Source organism: Sebastes umbrosus, chromosome 16, assembly GCF_015220745.1.
Source record: "Sebastes umbrosus isolate fSebUmb1 chromosome 16, fSebUmb1.pri, whole genome shotgun sequence".
Classification (NCBI taxonomy): Eukaryota; Metazoa; Chordata; class Actinopteri; order Perciformes; family Sebastidae; genus Sebastes; species Sebastes umbrosus.
The window spans coordinates 19,355,957-19,375,789 of NC_051284.1; the positions used below are offsets into that span (position 1 = coordinate 19,355,957).

General features: G+C 37.3%; 2 protein-coding genes across 5 annotated transcripts in view; one reads left to right on the top strand and one right to left on the bottom strand.

Moving 5' to 3' along the window:
* The window catches only part of fancm (FA complementation group M), a 54,215-nt gene extending 49,505 nt beyond the window's left edge, over positions 1-4,710 (top strand). The window contains exons 18-24 of the mRNA XM_037747492.1: positions 812-971; positions 1,108-1,214; positions 1,360-1,853; positions 2,760-2,853; positions 3,008-3,353; positions 3,684-3,978; positions 4,085-4,710. Of these exons, the coding sequence (XP_037603420.1) occupies positions 812-971; positions 1,108-1,214; positions 1,360-1,853; positions 2,760-2,853; positions 3,008-3,353; positions 3,684-3,978; positions 4,085-4,211 (1,623 nt within the window). The 3' untranslated portion in view covers positions 4,212-4,710. The remainder of the gene's footprint in view (positions 1-811; positions 972-1,107; positions 1,215-1,359; positions 1,854-2,759; positions 2,854-3,007; positions 3,354-3,683; positions 3,979-4,084) is intronic.
* A 2,775-nt stretch (positions 4,711-7,485) lies between these two features.
* Positions 7,486-19,172, bottom strand: LOC119475040 (mitochondrial basic amino acids transporter). 4 transcript variants are annotated; one of them, XM_037747496.1, is made up of 5 exons: positions 18,717-18,800; positions 11,873-11,916; positions 10,385-11,023; positions 10,005-10,088; positions 7,486-8,637 (listed from the first exon to the last, which is right to left on the bottom strand). In XM_037747496.1, exon 5 carries the CDS (start codon positions 8,635-8,637, stop codon positions 7,867-7,869), a length of 771 nt encoding a protein of 256 aa, XP_037603424.1. In that variant the 5' UTR covers positions 10,005-10,088; positions 10,385-11,023; positions 11,873-11,916; positions 18,717-18,800; the 3' UTR covers positions 7,486-7,866. The 4 variants fall into 4 exon arrangements, with proteins under 4 accessions (XP_037603424.1, XP_037603426.1, XP_037603422.1 ...); XM_037747498.1 differs by having other exon boundaries at positions 10,385-10,430; positions 18,717-18,797; XM_037747494.1 differs by lacking the exon at positions 10,385-11,023 and having other exon boundaries at positions 18,717-19,172.
* Between the last annotated feature and the right edge of the window lie 661 nt (positions 19,173-19,833).

Sequence of the window (19,833 nt, forward strand, 5' to 3'; positions counted from 1 at the left end):
TGAAAAGGCTGCAACCTCTTCACTCAGAGCAGCTGTCAATCATGACTACATAACTAAATTAAAACCAAACTTATCAGAAAAATGAGCACTTGAACATACATCAGCGTGATGACAACTACCTAAAATTACAGAAACCAACTTTGGGAAAAATGTATTTGACGTGTGACTTTTTAGTTTGACCCATGTCCCATCCGCTAACATGAAGGGGGCGGGATTTATGACATATACTGCAGCCAGCCACCAGGGGGCGATCAAGATGTTTTGGCTTCTCTTTTGGGGGAGCTGTCATGTTGTCCATCTTTAGATGCAGTCTATGGTCTCTACCAACACCTGAGGGAAATATCTTTAGTTGCTAAAAGGTCTGCTATGTTCTCCAGCTAGTCACTAACTGTGTCTGTCTGCCGTTTGGTGATGAGCAGGTAGTGTGCAGTGTGGTTTTAAGAGTTTTAATGAAAACAGCTGCCTGCTGCGGCCAAAAACGGCACTATGAGAGCATTGAGAGTGAACAAGAACAGTAAAGTTGAGCTGAGACTCACTATTAATCCGTAAAGCCGAGGGGAACTGCAGATTTGGGTGATAATTCCACCCCTTTCACATTATCACATTGTAATTTGATGTATTGTTATATTAAAAAGATAAATTATATAGCTGCTTTAAAAACACATAATACAACCATAACATATTTCAGACCAGTTTTTGCCCAAAAAATGACATCTTTCTCCTTCCATAAAAATGTCAAGTCTATTAATATCTGTCGCAGACACCTTCAGCATCTGTCAAACTTGACATTTTCCAATTGTTTGTTTCTCAGCACCCCGCATGTCGAAAAGGGCGCCAGTTCCTGGTTGAGGAAGCCGAGCTGTCGGATGAGGGGGCAGACGTGTCATCTGATGAAGAGGATGGAGATGATCAGAACCGCTCTCTTGATGGCTTTGTGGTCGACAACACACACTTGTCACAGGGACTGAATGGTACACCGTGTTTTTTCCAAGAAATGTGATTTTATTGTACCTTCAGTGGATTTCATTTCAAATCTGAATTGTTTAAGTTGGCTGAAGGAATTGTGCTATAACATTTAAACTTCCTGTTTGTTCCCCTCTATAACAGAATCCGAGATGCAAGGTATTTACCTGAAGTCAGTGAGAAGCCCTGATGTCCAGGGAAAGTTCAAACTGTCCTACAGAAATCATCACAACATGGACATATTTTCTCAGGTATACTGTATATTTTATTTACTTTTTTTTTTTTTACTCAATGCAAATAAAAACTTGACTTACAAAGAAACCAAATACAAAGTACTTCAGATAACTTTTAGTCTAATTATTGACTCCAGTCCATGTTCCTAACGTTGGGTCCCAGGTGCCTGAGATGGATGAGACATATGCAGAGGACAGCTTTGTGGTGGGAAGTGAGGAGGTGGAGAGCAGCGAGGGAGAGGAGGCCGAAGACATTGAACTTATGCCCGAGGACTCGTACGTGGAGGGGCGGAGGCAGTATGCCACCAGACGGCGTGTTTTCCAGCACAAAGCCAGAGCCGGGGCCGGCACTAAGACTACAGCTGGAGCTCCACCAGAGCAGAGAGCTGGGGTGAAAACCAAGCGCGCCCGTGTCATACACATTCATGATTCTAGTGAGGAGGAGACAGAGGAAGTTGGTAAAAAGAGAAGTGTCACAACAGGAGGGGGTGTTGCTGCCCCTTTGTGGCCAAAGGTGGTACAGCCGGAGCCCAGCGGGCTAGAACAGCAGCAGAAACCCTCCTCTTCCTCCTCCTCGTCTTCAACCATAGCATCCAAGGTCTCACTGCTGAGCAAGGCACAGAAGAGCTCAGTGAGTGAAGACCAGCAAAAGGAGAGGTAAAGAAATTCTCATATGGTAGCACACAAACACAAACATCAGGGACGATTCTAGGATCAGACTTTTCAACCCCCAATGAGAATGTAACAGTCAAGGGCGTAGGCTTCCTTTCAACTTGGGGGGGACACATATGAAGCAGGGGGTCTGGGGTCCTCTCCCTTAGGAATTTTTGAGTGGCAAACACTTCAATTCCTGCATTCTGCTCAATTTTTATGCACCATTTTCTTTCTTTTCTGCATGAAGTTATGGTGGAAATGTTTTTATTTTTTTAAAGGAAAACACAAAATTCAGGCGCCAGGTGACAATTCAAAATATAATGGAATATAATGCAGTATTGCTCTCAGTCATTCTGTATTGCTTTCAAATGTTTATTCTCCTGTAGATAAACCTTTCTCATTAAATGTTATACCATTGTATATTATACTGCATGCAAATAACTGCATGTTTTTTGCCCAAAACTGCATGCAGTAGGCATGTTTGTAAAGGGGAGACTATGAGTACCCATTGCCATTTTCATTCACATATCCTGAGGTCAGAGGTCAAGGGACCTCTGTGAAAATGGCCATGCCAGTTTTCCCTTGCCAAAATTTAGCATTACTTTGGAGCGTTATTTACCCTCTTTCCTGAAAAGCTAGCATGACATGGTTGGTACCAGTGGATTCCTTCGGTTTTTCTAGTTTCGTATGATACCAATATCTTCACTGGTGTTAAGACTGAGCCCGCTACAACCTCTTAAAGACAGTAATGTCGGCCTTGGACCACTGGCGATCTCAGAGGGCTAGATAATTATTTTTTAGGGGTGATGAGATGAAATGTAGGTGTGCTTGAGCACCCTTAAAAAGAGTCTAAAATTGCCACTGCAAACTTTCATTAACTACTAGAGCATCATTTTCTTTCTCCTGCAGGTGTCGCCAGAGGATGGAAAATCAGCATCTGCTCTCTAACGAACTGGACTTTGCAGAGTCAGAGTTGATGTTATCCTCCATGAAACAACCCCAGGTATGAGCAAAGATGACACACATACACACCTGTCCATAGGGTCATACAGTGTGTGTGTGACAGTAAGACGTAGAAAGAAGGGACGCTGGGTTATTAAACCAGTCACTAAAACATACATAGTAGAAGTCAGTAAAACGTTCTGGTTTTCCTCCAGGTCCAGGCCCTCCCTGCCGCCTCCTCAGCTCCACAGACGTCCACTGCACAGGATTCATCAGCCAGCGCTCCATCAGGGCCTGTTTGCATTCTGGTGGACAGTCGCTGCATCAGCGGTGGAGTGGAGCTGATGACCAGCCTCCGTCAGCGCCACGCAGCAACCGTCCACGTTTGCTCACTGGACGGCAGCTACTTCATTGTCAGCAACCGCACGGCGGTGGAGAGGCACAGCCAGTCGGACTTGGCCGCGGCGCAGAACAGGAAGCGATTGGCTGAAAGGGTGAACAGCTTGCTGGGATTGTTTGAGCGTGTTTGTGTGATAGTGGAGAAGGACCGAACCAAGCCAGGTCAGTCAGCCGGTTGATTTGATGACCAAAAGCCTAATTTTGTTGAATATGTACTGTGTATTTTGATTGCAGTTTTGATAGTTTACCAGTGGTTCCCAACATTTTTCCTTAGGCGACCCCTTTTCTATGATTGGTTAAACTGACGACCCCTTTAAAAAGCTGTCTTACACCCCTTAAAATCAAGAAGGCCTTGCGACCCCTTGTGAAGCTTTGATGACCTCTAACGGGGGTCGAGAACCCCAGGTTGGGAACCAGTGGTTTACACAACAATTTGATTTACTATTTAAGATCACATCATATGTTTCTGTTCTTTATGATTCACCGTCACAGGTGAGGCGTCGCGTCCGTTCCAGCGAACCCGTTACTACGACAGCACTTTGACGGCACTGGTGCGTACCGGGGTGCGCTTGCTCTGGAGCGATGGCGCTGAAGAGAGCGCCGGCTTGCTGGCAGGCCTGGCCCGGCTGGAGCAGCGTAAAGGTCAGGGTATCGCCGTACCGCTGGAGGTCAAAGGGCATCACAGGCAGCAGGCCCTGCAGCTCTACTTGGGCCTGCCCTCGGTCAACTACGTCCATGCCCTCAGCATGAGCCAGAACTTCAGGTCTATTGCACAACTCATAAACAGGTAAAGGAAGTGTGTGTACTGTATATATCGTGAGAGAAGATACCTTCTTCCCCTCTTGTTTACACACTACAACCTCTCCTCTCGATTTCTTTTGTTCCTCTTGCAGCTCCATTGAAGCCATACAGAAGGGAGGCTGTATGAGTCGATCCAGAGCCGAAGAGATCTATCGCTTTCTGCGCTACTCCTGTGACTCCTCCTTCATGAACACATCAAAATCTGGGAAAACCAGCTAGCGGCGAGGGAGAGAAACACTACAGGAAAACCACAATCTGAAATCTATTCCTTTATTTATCCACTACTTTCCCTTTCTTCGCTTCCCCCGCCCTTCTTTTCACTGTACTTCTTTGTTTTCAGTCTCATCTGGGACCAGAGGATGAACGATGCTACGTACGGTAACTGATCCATTTGGAGTTGTATCTCAATGAGAGAAGAGCATCGGGATATTTATTCAACCTTCTTGCACAATAAGTTGAAGGGGAGCACCACTCCATACCACAGGGTTTCTTGATATATAAGGCATACTATTTATTTTATGCTGCATTTTTGAAAAAAAACATTTGGGTGAGAAGTGTTTCCCTTAAGACTCATGTACTGGCACTCATCCTGTGAGATGGTGTTGAGGCAATACTGTGATCATAACTTGAATAATTTATTTTTGTCAAATAATGGATACATTTGTTTACAACTCTGAAAGTAAATAATATTTCTTTAATAAAAAGTGCTATTTTTATACATTAGTGTCCAATAGTATATATGTGTTCTACCTGATAGATTTGAATGAGTCTGCTCCAAGCCCCAAATGTAAGCAGAACCTGTGATACCCATCTATAACCACTAGAGGTCAGTCTTTCATTTCTTTAACAGAGCACTTAAACAACTCATCCATTCATTCTCATTGTGGTAAAAGCTGTACTAAGAACTGTCTTTCAGAAAATATGAGAAAAAATTAGATTTTTATTTCACCATTCTCAAAGAACTCCATCGTGTAGCATGCTGCTTTGGTGCAAGATATTGTACATAAACAAGCACAGAACAAGAAGGCAACATTGGACAGTTAAAGCAGCCCTTTTTTACAAAGATATGAACAAACATGCATCATCCACCAGTACAGTCAGACAAACCTAGACAAAATAGAGAACTAAAGACTTGAAACACAAAAATACAGAATTGTAATTAAAGGAGCTGAACACGAAATTCAGAGCAATTCTATTGCCTCTCGACGGCTCTCAACATGGCGACGGTATGCTAACAGTGCAAACAACGGCAACAGTGCTGACAGAGCTAACAGTTTTAACCTGAGGAGGAGGCGGAGGGTGGAGGGTGTTACGCTTCGGCGACGATGCCATTGGTCGGGACGGCGTATTCAGCTGTAACCGTCGTATGAGAGCAGTGCAGAACGGTGGCCGTGAGCTAGACAGTGGAGCACGCTCACATGCACTAAAAAGGCACGCACGGCCGGTCCGGCAATGTAAACAAAGCACAGAGTGATTACAACACACACAGAGGGAGAGTGACTTCATTCTCTGTTCAGGTAGACATTACTCCTCTATATCTTTACATCGCAAATAGTTGTTTGCTGCTTTATTAATGCTCTAGATATCGAATACAGAACCTTTAAGGAAAATCTAAAGCCTATAGAGATTTCACACCCTTGTAAAGGATGACTGAAAAAAAAAAAAACACCATATCCACAGTATGTACAACATTATGTCTTTGGACAACCCCAAAGCTGTTTCAGACCAGTCTAACATCTGCCACTGATTGATGAGAAAAGTAACAGCAGCAGCAGTTTAGGCAGTTTAGCACCTGCAGATGTGCGCCATCTATGTGCAAGGAAAGTAATAGCTCCATCGATTTTGATACTTATGTCACCTGCTGGTAGGTTTATAAAGGCATTTCTTGTGCATGACTGCAGTTCCAATGTTTGACCTGTTATAGTTTACTTTTTAAACCTGAAAAATTTAAAACATTTGTGAACTCTGGCAGCTGTTAACTGGGTAAAGTACAGAGGTCACATTGACACTGTGTGCCCTCGGTCCTGTAATGACGGTCCTGGCTAATATTGAGAGGGAAGCAGAGGGGTCTTAACCAGATTTTGTTGGTCAAGAGATTACTGACAAATCTTTTATGGTCAGATTTAGAGACATTTGACCAACATTTGAACTTCAAATGCAAACATTACAAAAATCTGTTTTTGGCAGAATAGTAAGCTCTTGACAACAAGTTACTATTTCTCTCTGAAAGTGTTAAAATTGCAGGAGCTATCACTTCCTCTGCCTCTAGATGCCGCAGGCTAGCGTGAACAATACTGGTCTGACATTAAAACTGAAGTAGGCAAGATTGGAGCAAATATGATTTTAAAAAGTTATTTTTATAAGACGGTCGCTATACCGTGACAGTAGTACATGAAACAGATAACCTGAAAAAAAATCATGTGCCTCTGTCCTCCGGTGCTCCTAACGGCATCTGCAAGATTTTACAGACCGGAGGAAAACAAGCAGTAAGAGCTGGCTGTCAATTGCTCGCAAACTCTGACCAAACGGTCAAACTAGGCAGCGCTGATCAAATATGAATCAATATCATGTTACGTTATTGCCTGTTTCTCGCCTCAAATGTTTTCAGAATCATCTTGTAGTGCACGGTTTAGCTGTAAAATGAGAAAGTTTGTGACGCGGACGCCATTGTAAAATTTCTGGTAACATTTCCGGAGCACAGCCAATAGGAACGCTCTCTCAATGAAAATGACTTGTGATTGGTCAAAGTCTCCTGTCACAGGCTAGATTTTTTAAAGCCTGAAACAGAGCCATGAGGTGCAGAAGTTTAGGTATCTCTCAGAACACTTGAATAACAATATGCTGAAAGGTTATTATGGGATTTTTTGCACAATGATGCCAAAAAAATATACCGCCTACTGCCACTTTAACAAATCTCCCCCTTGTGGAGGATGTGGAGCCGGCTAAATATTGTGCCTCACATCTACCAATGAGGAGCGCAAGGTGTAGAAATACATTTTGGATTTTAAAAAGCCCACTTTTAACAACTAAGCCATCAGCTTTGCTCGACACTGTAACAGCATCTTGCATTAGTGGTAAATACAAAATATACAATTTATTGTGAAATTTAAAATCTGATGGACAAAGATGTTTGTTAACCGTGTGCTTAATATCATACCATAAGGTGCTTTCTTTGGATGCTGTACGATGTCCACAACAAAATGATTAAAAATGGCATCACATTTTTCACACACGCTTTCTTTGTAAATATAACCATTACGATAACATGCTGAAATGCTGTGTTCGCACTATGTGGAGGTAAATAGTCTTGACCTGGACACCACGGTGAGAACATTATCGATTGGTTAACCGCTTCAAAATGAATAAATTCAATCTTAAAATCACACAAATGAAGTTTGCAAAAAGGAACAGTTAAAAATACATTCATTTTCACAAACATGCCAAACTTTGCAGCCGATTTTTGGTAGTCAAAAACTATCATTGAATACAAGTCTAGGCATGTCTAGTAGTGGAGACCGGTTTTTAATATACTCCATTATGACCTGAACACAGCATTAAAGACAAAGTGTTTCTTTTACTCCAAATTTCAGGAACATCTGTAACTGTCACTGTGCGTTACAGTAACTCTTGTAACAGTTAAGTTTCCTAAATTACTCAAAAAAATGTGTACAAAAACCAAGGGCTTTTAACCATACCATATTTACAAGTGCAGCCTTTATCTTAAAATATATATTATTTAAATAATACATGTGGTCAGCTGGCCTAGGATCAGTTCACCTTTCTCGTTACGGACACCAGTCAACAGATCATAGACCTGCGTTAAGCTGCAAATTTCATCTATACTATATCGATTTGCTGATGACTGTAGTGATGCTCACATGCTGGTTGGCTGCGTCTGTGGCTGCAGAGGCTGCAGCTGGACGGACTGCGGCTCCGAGTCCTGAATGCTACACTCTTCTCCCTCGCGCATGTACAACAAAAATAGAGTCACAGTGGCAAACGTGGTGGCGTTCACTGGAAAAGCGCGGAGCAAAGTGGACGTGAGCCCGCGTGTGAACACCCTCCACCCCTCTTTCTTCAAGCTCTGTCTGACACAGTCCATGATGCCACTGTACTTGTTGACGCCGCCGACCCCGTCCGCCTGAAGACGCGACTTGATCACGTCCACGGGATAGGTGGAGATCCAGGAAGCGATGCCGGACATGCCGCCGGCAAACAACAGCTTTGGGATCATGTAAGGATCCTCTGGCTCGCAGCCAAGGTAACGGGTCCATATGTCGTAGGCGAGAAAGTACACGCCGAAACCAGGTGTCTCGCGCAGCAGGGTGGTCACCATGCCGCGGTTGATACCTCGGATTCCCTCCTTGTTGTAGATTCTCACCAGACAGTCCAGAGAGTTCTTGTACAGCTTTCTCTTCGACTTCTTCTCTCCCGTCCCTTGCAGCTGCATGCGCGTCTTCGCCAGCTCCATCGGGCAGCAAATGACACACTGGATGGCTCCAGCAGAGGCGCCAGCCAGGAACTGGTTGAGAGGCGTGTCTCTGCCAAGCTTACGCATGGCGTTGCCCTGGACACCAAAAACTATGGCGTTGATGAAGGTCAGGCCCATCATTGGAGAGCCGATGCCTTTGTACAGACCGAGCATCTACAGACACAAAGACAGATTACTGGGACCGTCGAGGGAACACCATCATGATGCATCAACATCTCTACAGATTTTGTGGCCAATCAAGTCAACGAGAGAGGAGCAGCGATGTCAGCGACGAGCTAGCAGCTGTGTTTTAACGCAAATGTGTCCTCAAAAAACTTAAAATTATGTTCTAAAATTAATAAGAAATTCATTCCAAATGTCTGTCCCCTCTGTACTCTGCCAGCTTAAGCTGCTAGGTACACACATACAAAGCTGACAGCTTCATGGACAATCTAAATATAGGCATTGTTTTAGTTCTGTAAATTTATGTGCCACAAATATGAACGTGGGGGAACAAACTGCTGGGAACCAAATCACATTTTCATATTGCACTGTAGGAGGAATACAATCCATTACCTCCATGTGAAAACAGCCAACAGAGACCAAGCATACTCCACTTAGCTCACATGGCTTGATGTCCAAAGCTTTATTTAGCCCATGCAGGAATAAGGTCCTCACTGACCCTGGTTAACTGACACACATCCGCCCCCTCTCACCCCTTTTCCCCCTCTCACCCCATGTTAGGAACATGCTGGCTGATCATGTTTAGAGATGGGACTGTAACTGGACACTTTAATTTGAGGGCATGGTAGACAGCACAAGGTGAAATACTCACACATCATTTAACAGCCATGATATGATTAAATGCAGTCTAAGAGAGAAAATATATAAACTAGTAACACCATAGAAATAGAATAGGAGTAGGACGGACATTCCCATTCAAATCAAGGTAGCAGGGTGGTCAGAGTGGCGGGCCATTTTTATGTGTACTATTGCCATTGCACCAAGTTCCAGACTTGCGGCAAGTCAAGGACTCGCGTTGCATGCAGTATGCATACAATTGGGACATACTACGTCATCATAACATTGCTCCTTGAACTTTAACCCTCTTGCTCATAGGATAGGAGGATTGTGGGTCAGAATAGCCATTGCTGGATTGCATAGTGCAATATAGTACCGGATGTAGTAGCACATCCTGATATTGTTGGTATACTGCATTTGACATACTATGTATTGGGATATACTAAATCTTTTTCTGGCATACTAGATAGTATGGTAGTATGGGTACTGGAATGCACAGTGTGCGCGTGTGTGCATGTAGTTCCGCCATGCCGGCTGTCCCTTTGACAAGTATGTAAGAAAGAAAGTAGTATGAATTGGCTTTAACAAGTTGATTCGGGCACTTTACTGACGTGTGTTGTCGCCATAACAACAATCGCCATCTTCTTTTGTACTAGTCAAATGACCACAGTGGAATGTCCATTCTACTCCTATTCTATTTCTATGAGGAAAAAATTAAGAGGTATTTACAACAATCTTACCGACTCCTGGCGTGCGATCGACTGGAAGCAGTGATATGTCCCACGGTACAGAGGTTTGTCCACATTTTGAACCTGAAGTCTCACCTGTGGATGACGGACTTCACGTTAGAGTCGTATGACAGAGTGATGAGGCCAACAACAGGGCCACAACGACTACAAAACCACATATTGTAATACAGGTTTAAAAGGGAAAGAAGCAGGCAGAGCTTTGAAATGGTTCTTTTCAGGGAAAGAAAATATATATATGCTTAGGGGGGAGAAAAAATTAACCGAGAATGAAGTTGTATAAAAAACGAAATGTCTTCTGTGCTTTTTTATTTTTATAGCTCAAGACAAGACATTGGGTGAGAGGGAAAAAAAAAAACCTTGACCATACTTACTATAGGTCACATTTCCATGGAGAGGTTGTTTATTTCTCTCTCTCATCTACAACACAGTGACACTGTTGCTGTTAAAGCCCCCCCCCCAAAAAACACCAACTCAGGGAGAAATGACATTAAAAGCAAGGTACAAAAGAGCTACAACCAAACCATGAACTATCTCTGTATGCATCCACTTTAGAGGCAACTTCAAACAATTGTGTGCTAAAGGCTATTTCAAACTTCCTTGCCTTTTCAAACAAATTAAGTGAATGATTTATGACGGCAATTTAATCATTGCAAACAAAGTTAGTGTTTGGAATCATTTACAGAAATCAGAAAGGTCAGAAAAACACCATTCAATTTGGACTTTAACGAGTAAGCCAAAAGGAGTACTGCATAGACAAGTCCACTAACTATAGTGATAACAATACTTCATGTGACTGTACGGTTAGTTGAAAACTATGATTATAGAGTTTATCAGACAAAAGCCAGTAACTGAAGCCAATGTCCCTAAATAGACTCTGAAAGTGAGTGTCCTTCTTCTGAACTTTCAATGTACACTGAAGTTCAGAACAATACTTTACATACTGTACATAGTGCTTGGTTGCTGACAAATACTGACATTTAAGGGGGACGTCGTGGCATGTGAATAAAGATCTGTTTAGAATTAAAGAAATACACAACATAAAACATGATCTGCATGAGTTCAAACTAGAGATGCACCGATCCGATAGCGATACCTGGGCTTTAGGTATCGGCCAATACCGAGTACCGATCCGATATGAGCGTTTAATTAATAAGGTGTATGTCTCACTGTGTGGAAGAGACTGGGATCATTCTTGTATGTGTTGTGGTACATGTCCACAGGGGCGTTTTTTAGCGCGAGGGATCGCCTCGCTTCCCAGCATTGGACGCTTGATTGGCTGCCACTAGACTCAAGACACCTGATTGGACAAACGCTTTCCCTCTTGCGCTGCTGCTCCCAGCTTTCAAACTCGAACCAACATGGTGGCTCGTTTGGAAACTTTCTTCTCTTATATCACAAAAATAGTTCACTGAAATGTGTTTCTGAAAACATTTTATGCGAGGAGAAATAAGCCATGCAGTCGCTGAATCTGTCCTTTATTTTAGATCGACAACGGTTAGTTTAAAAGTTTCTCGGGAGTTTCCAGAGGCGGCGAGTCGAGTCGGACGCCCGTGATTTGCATAAAGTAGCCTAGACCTCAACTTTTTGCAAATGATGAGCGATCAACGTGGCGCCCGGTATCGGTGCATCCTTAGTTAAAACAAAAGTATGTCTTTATTATTAATAATAATAATACAGTAATCAATATCCCAATCCTCTTGCTCAATTATCTCGGCCCTAGTGTTGGCTGACTATGCAACTTCAGATTATCTGGGTTAAAATTCAACAGACTTACAACACTTTAACAGCAAAGTACTGGATCGGATCATGCCATTGCCTAACATGAGTAAATAATGAGTGACGATGGAACAGACACCCACCTTCACAGTGTCAAATGGATGTCCGACCAAAACACCAGCAGCACCTGGAAAACATGATTTAAAATCTCATTAGAAAATACTAATTATGATATAGAAATCAAATTAATGGCTTATAATCAAGTGGCTCATCTGGGTGGACATCAAACAACCCGTTCCCCTGAGACTAAGCGCAGTAATCAGCTGGTCACTGCACTGTACCCTGGCTGTGACGAAAGCTTGACGGCGGCCTGTCCTTGACATGACTGAGCCAAAGATCCATTATACAACAACGTGTCATATTAGGACCCGTTGGCCAAGAGGTACTCAATCATCAGAGGCATTTAACCTTCAAATGTAATACACTTTGACCATGACCTGACAACTTAATGCACACATCATTACCCATATAGTAATGTTGAGTATAAACAGTGGGATACAAAAGGCTTTTCAATTAAGGATGCACAGATCTGACTTTTTTAGTTCCAATACCGATAGCGATACCGATACCTGGGCTTTGGGTATCAGCCAATTCTGAATACCGATGCGATACCATTGTTTAATTAATAAACTGTATGCCTCACTGTGTGGAAGTGACTGGGATCATTGTTTTAAGTGTAAGGCAACATCTAATTGTTTTGAATTTATGCTTACAAATTATACATGCACCTCCTGTTATTACGAATTGGGACAGACTTTGGCATGTATGCATCAGTGAATGAATAACAAAAGAGTCTATAGCAGTGTTGGAATGAATCCAAAGTAGCTTTAGGGGAATATATCCCTGACCATGAAGAGCACAAATCAGGCTATATTTATCTAGACATGAATTACTAAAGACAACAACTTTGCGATGGAATATTAGGGCCACATTGAGGAAAAAAAAAAATCTGAGATTTTGAGAATAAAGTCATAATATTATGAGAATAAAGTCATAGGTTTACAAGAAAAAAATTGTAATATGACAATAAAGTCAGAAGTTTACGTGAAAAAAGTCGTAATATTATGAAAATAATGTCAGAAGTTTGGGAGAAAAAAAGTTAGAATATTATGAAAATAAAATCATAATATTATAAAGTAGTTTTTTTCTCGTAAAGCTATGACTTTATTCTCGTAATATTACAACTTTTTTTTTCTTGTTAACTTCTGACTTTATTCTCATTAAATTACAGCTTTTTTCTCGTAATATGACTTTTCTCATAAAGTTCTGACTTTATTCTTGTAATATTACAACTTTTTTTTCTCATAAAGTTCTGACTTTATTCTTGTAATATTACAACTTTTTTTTCTCATAAAGTTATGACTTTATTCTTGTAATATTACAACTTTTTTTTCTCATAAAGTTATGACTTTATTCTTGTAATATTACAACTTTTTTTTCTCATAAAGTTATGACTTTATTCTTGGACTATCACAACTTTTTTCTTGTAAAGTTATGACTTTATTCTCGTAATATTACGACTTTTTTTCTTGAAATAGTATGACTTTATTCTCATTAAATCACGACTTTTTTCTCATATTTATGACTTTATTATAGAAATATTACAACTTTTTTCTTGTAAAGTTATGACTTTATTCTCGTAATATTACAACTTTTTTTTCTTGAAATAGTATGACTTTACTCTCATTAAATCACGACTTTTTTCTCATAAATTTATGACTTTATTATAGAAATATTACAACTTCTTTCTTGTAAAGTTATGACTTTATTCTCGTAATATTACAACTTTTTTTTCTTGAAATAGTATGACTTTACTCTCATTAAATCACGACTTTTTTCTCATAAATTTATGACTTTATTATAGAAATATTACAACTTTTTTCTTGTAAAGTTATGACTTTATTCTCGTAATATTACGACTTTTTTTCTTGAAATAGTATGACTTTACTCTCATTAAATCACGACTTTTTTCTCATAAATTTATGACTTTATTATAGAAATATTACAACTTTTTTCTTGTAAAGTTATGACTTTATTCTCGTAATATTACAACTTTTTTTTCTTGAAATAGTATGACTTTACTCTCATTAAATCACGACTTTTTTCTCATAAATTTATGACTTTATTATAGAAATATTACAACTTTTTTCTTGTAAAGTTATGACTTTATTCTCGTAATATTACAACTTTTTTTTCTTGAAATAGTATGACTTTACTCTCATTAAATCACGACTTTTTTCTCATAAATTTATGACTTTATTATAGAAATATTACAACTTTTTTTTCTCATAAAGTTATGACTTTATTCTTGGACTATCACAACTTTTTTCTTGTAAAGTTATGACTTTATTCTCGTAATATTACAACTTTTTTTTCTTGAAATAGTATGACTTTACTCTCATTAAATCACGACTTTTTTCTCATAAATGTATGACTTTATTATAGAAATATTACAACTTTTTTCTTGTAAAGTTATGACTTTATTCTTGGAATATTACGACTTTTTTTCTTGAAATAGTATGACTTTATTCTCATTAAATCACAACTTTTTTCTCATAAATTTATGACTTTATTATAGAAATATTACAACTTTTTTCTCGTAAAACTATGACTTTATTCTCGTAATATTATAACTTTTTTTTTCTTGTTAACTTCTGACTTTATTCTCATTAAATTACAGCTTTTTTCTCGTAATATGACTTTTTTCTCATAAAGTTATGACTTTATTCTTGTAATATTACAACTTTTTTTTCTCATAAAGTTATGACTTTATTCTTGGACTATCACAACTTTTTTCTTGTAAAGTTATGACTTTATTCTCGTAATATTACAACTTTTTTTTCTTGAAATAGTATGACTTTACTCTCATTAAATCACGACTTTTTTCTCATAAATTTATGACTTTATTATAGAAATATTACAACTTCTTTCTTGTAAAGTTATGACTTTATTCTTGGAATATTACGACTTTTTTTCTTGAAATAGTATGACTTTATTCTCATTAAATCACGACTTTTTTCTCATAAAGTTATGACTTTATTCTTGGACTATCACAACTATTTTCTTGTAAAGTTATGACTTTATTCTCGTAATATTACAACTTTTTTTTCTTGAAATAGTATGACTTTACTCACATTAAATCACGACTTTTTTCTCATAAATGTATGACTTTATTATAGAAATATTACAACTTTTTTCTTGTAAAGTTATGACTTTATTCTTGGAATATTACGACTTTTTTTCTTGAAATAGTATGACTTTACTCATTAAATCACGACTTTTTTCTCATAAATGTATGACTTTATTATAGAAATATTACAACTTTTTTCTTGTAAAGTTATGACTTTATTCTCGTAATATTACAACTTTTTTTTCTTGAAATAGTATGACTTTACTCTCATTAAATTAAGACTTTTTCTCATAAATTTATGACTTTATTATAGAAATATTACAACTTCTTTCTTGTAAAGTTATGACTTTATTCTCGTAATATTACAACTTTTTTTTCTTGAAATAGTATGACTTTACTCTCATTAAATCACGACTTTTTTCTCATAAATTTATGACTTTATTATAGAAATATTACAACTTTTTTCTTGTAAAGTTATGACTTTATTCTTGGAATATTACGACTTTTTTTCTTGAAATAGTATGACTTTACTCTCATTAAATCACGACTTTTTTCTCATAAATTTATGACTTTATTATAGAAATATTACAACTTTTTTCTTGTAAAGTTATGACTTTATTCTTGGAATATTACGACTTTTTTTCTTGAAATAGTATGACTTTACTCTCATTAAATCACGACTTTTTTCTCATAAATGTATGACTTTATTATAGAAATATTACAACTTTTTTCCTGTAAAGTTATGACTTTATTCTCGTAATATTACAACTTTTTTTTCTCATAAAGTTATGACTTTATTCTTGGACTATCACAACTTTTTTCTTGTAAAGTTATGAATTTATTCTTGGAATATTATGACATTTTTTCTTGAAATAGTATGACTTTATTCTCATTAAATCACGACTTTTTTCTCATAAATGTATGACTTTATTATAGAAATATTACAACTTTTTTCTTGTAAAGTTATGACTTTATTCTCGTAATATTACAACTTTTTTTCTTGAAATAGTATGACTTTACTCTCATTAAATCACGACTTTTTTCTCATAAATGTATGACTTTATTATAGAAATATTACAACTTTTTTCTTGTAAAGTTATGACTTTATTCTCGTAATATTACAACTTTTTTTTCTTGAAATAGTATGACTTTACTCTCATTAAATCACGACTTTTTTCTCATAAATGTATGACTTTATTATAGAAATATTACAACTTCTTTCTTGTAAAGTTATGACTTTATTCTCGTAATATTACAACTTTTTTTTCTTGAAATAGTATGACTTTACTCTCATTAAATCACGACTTTTTTCTCATAAATTTATGACTTTATTATAGAAATATTACAACTTTTTTTTCTCATAAAGTTATGACTTTATTCTTGGACTATCACAACTTTTTTCTTGTAAAGTTATGACTTTATTCTCGTAATATTACAACTTTTTTTTCTTGAAATAGTATGACTTTACTCTCATTAAATCACGACTTTTTTCTCATAAATGTATGACTTTATTATAGAAATATTACAACTTTTTTCTTGTAAAGTTATGACTTTATTCTTGGAATATTACGACTTTTTTTCTTGAAATAGTATGACTTTATTCTCATTAAATCACAACTTTTTTCTCATAAATTTATGACTTTATTATAGAAATATTACAACTTTTTTCTCGTAAAACTATGACTTTATTCTCGTAATATTATAACTTTTTTTTTCTTGTTAACTTCTGACTTTATTCTCATTAAATTACAGCTTTTTTCTCGTAATATGACTTTTTTCTCATAAAGTTATGACTTTATTCTTGTAATATTACAACTTTTTTTTCTCATAAAGTTATGACTTTATTCTTGGACTATCACAACTTTTTTCTTGTAAAGTTATGACTTTATTCTCGTAATATTACAACTTTTTTTTCTTGAAATAGTATGACTTTACTCTCATTAAATCACGACTTTTTTCTCATAAATTTATGACTTTATTATAGAAATATTACAACTTCTTTCTTGTAAAGTTATGACTTTATTCTTGGAATATTACGACTTTTTTTCTTGAAATAGTATGACTTTATTCTCATTAAATCACGACTTTTTTCTCATAAAGTTATGACTTTATTCTTGGACTATCACAACTATTTTCTTGTAAAGTTATGACTTTATTCTCGTAATATTACAACTTTTTTTTCTTGAAATAGTATGACTTTACTCACATTAAATCACGACTTTTTTCTCATAAATGTATGACTTTATTATAGAAATATTACAACTTTTTTCTTGTAAAGTTATGACTTTATTCTTGGAATATTACGACTTTTTTTCTTGAAATAGTATGACTTTACTCATTAAATCACGACTTTTTTCTCATAAATGTATGACTTTATTATAGAAATATTACAACTTTTTTCTTGTAAAGTTATGACTTTATTCTCGTAATATTACAACTTTTTTTTCTTGAAATAGTATGACTTTACTCTCATTAAATTAAGACTTTTTCTCATAAATTTATGACTTTATTATAGAAATATTACAACTTCTTTCTTGTAAAGTTATGACTTTATTCTCGTAATATTACAACTTTTTTTTCTTGAAATAGTATGACTTTACTCTCATTAAATCACGACTTTTTTCTCATAAATTTATGACTTTATTATAGAAATATTACAACTTCTTTCTTGTAAAGTTATGACTTTATTCTCGTAATATTACAACTTTTTTTTCTTGAAATAGTATGACTTTATTCTCATTAAATCACGACTTTTTTTCTCATAAATGTATGACTTTATTATAGAAATATTACAACTTTTTTCTTGTAAAGTTATGAATTTATTCTCGTAATATTACAACTTTTTTTTCTCATAAAGTTATGACTTTATTCTTGGACTATCACAACTTTTTTCTTGTAAAGTTATGACTTTATTCTCGTAATATTACAACTTTTTTTTCTTGAAATAGTATGACTTTATTCTCATTAAATCACGACTTTTTTCTCATAAATTTATGACTTTATTATAGAAATATTACAACTTCTTTCTTGTAAAATTATGAATTTATTCTTGGAATATTATGACTTTATTCTCATTAAATTAAGACTTTTTTTTCTCGTAGTATTATGACTCTCAAAATCTGCCCCTCAATGTGGCCCTAATACTCCAACTTACACCTGGCTCTCTGCACAAAACTCTTTATCTCAGCAGGGCTCTAACGTGAGACTATGTGGGGGTAGTTTAGGAAGACCTTGTGCAAAGACACAACAGCTGACAAGCTTCCCAAGGCTTTAAGGGGGTTGATTTACTGGATTTGAACTACCTCCATTCAAACAGGAAGTCTGAAAGTGAACTTCAGGCAGAGGGTTACGCCTTAACCAGGAATGGTTAGAGGGGTTATTTCACAATGCATGATGATGAACTATCATGGGAGAAGATGGAAAGATAAGACACCTTGACACACTGTTAAACAAAACTTTTCCATTTTAGCTGGGCGTGTGCAAGTTTAATTCACACATAACAAGCTATTGCATGAAAGACAAGATGACAACACACATTAATACCACTCCCTGTGTTCTGAGTTACAGGTATTGAATGTAATCACTACTTTTACATTACATCCAGGATATTTCCACATATATTTAACTAGACAAATGGAAAAAAAACGGATTTTTAGTGTCTAATCTGTCATTATAGTTTGTTTTTAACGTTTTGTCAGACGTGGAAATCACGTGCTTTACAGTTTAAGTTGTCCACGTGTTTCTTAACGATGGAAAAAATGCTAGCTCCAACTTGTTAACGTGGCTGGTGAACTTACCTCCTATGCAGCCCGCAGCGAAGTCCAATGCCATTCCCCTTTAAAACAATCTAACTGGTGAAACGTGTCAAGCAAACAAGTTAGCGGGTACTTTGTTATCAATATGTTATTCACAAACTTCAGCTTCAGTCAAGATGTTTAGCTCTAAAGCTAAAGCAAGTATCCTCTTAAGGCTGGCTGCTGATGCTGAGCTAATGCTAATGAGAAAAGGACCCGGATGCTGATGTGTCCTCACACGCTTCACTACTAGAAAGTGCCCTCTTACTGCCAAACCTTTTCTATTTCTGACCCTGAGGAGGAGGAGGAGGAGGAGGAGGAAGAGGTTCAAAGTAGAAGCGTGTTTGCCTTTTTTTTTTTTCTTTTTAAGAGCAGCCCAATCGGATGACTTGGAGGTAGACAACTCCCCCAGCGGGTAACTGAACGCCCCTCGCTGCCATTGGCTGAGCCGCAGAGGAGCGTTTGCTGCTGATCCTCCACTGCACAGTCAAAATACCCAACAGGTCATCATGATGGTGCTATAGTCATCATCATCATCATCATCATCATGTGTCACACAGTGATTAACCCTCCTGTTGTCTTCCCGTCGACCATGCAACTTTTGGTCTGGTTTGACTGTTTTTAAAGCATACATTAAAAATTATCACCCAATTCTGTATTATACCTTTTTGGCCAACTTCATTCCAACTCATTACCACAAGTTTTACACTTTTTTTTTTTGGAATTCATGGTTAATAAACCTCATTTATATGAAATTAAACCTCATTTTTTAGGGAAAAAATGCAGAAATTATGAATTATTTAGACTATACTCAAAATTGGAGGAATAATGTTGATGGATTATCACAGACCGGTGAATGTCAACGTTTAGTCAGAATATTACAAATATTATAATATAAAAAAATGTTTAATGACAGTGTGACAGTTTCCAAAGACCATAAGGGAACCATCCATCCATCCATCATCCATCCATCTGCAACCGCTTATCCCGTTAGGGGTCGCGGGGGGGCTGGAGCCGATCCCAGCCGACATTGGGCGAAGGCGGGGTACACCCTGGACAGGTCGCCAGTCCAACCATAAGGGAACCATCCATGTAATTTGGGGGAAATTAGGTGAAAGAC

Excerpts from the sequence above, each read along its gene's own strand:
- LOC119475040 (XM_037747494.1), bottom strand. The coding sequence starts at position 18,750 with ATGGCATTGGACTTCGCTGCGGGCTGCATAGGAG. Across the intron at positions 10,089-11,872 it reads ATCCATTTGACACTGTGAAG|GTGAGACTTCAGGTTCAAAA; the intron begins GTGGGTGTCTGT and ends CGTCATCCACAG. Across the intron at positions 8,638-10,004 it reads CGATCGCACGCCAGGAGTCG|ATGCTCGGTCTGTACAAAGG; the intron begins GTAAGATTGTTG and ends TTGTGTCTGTAG.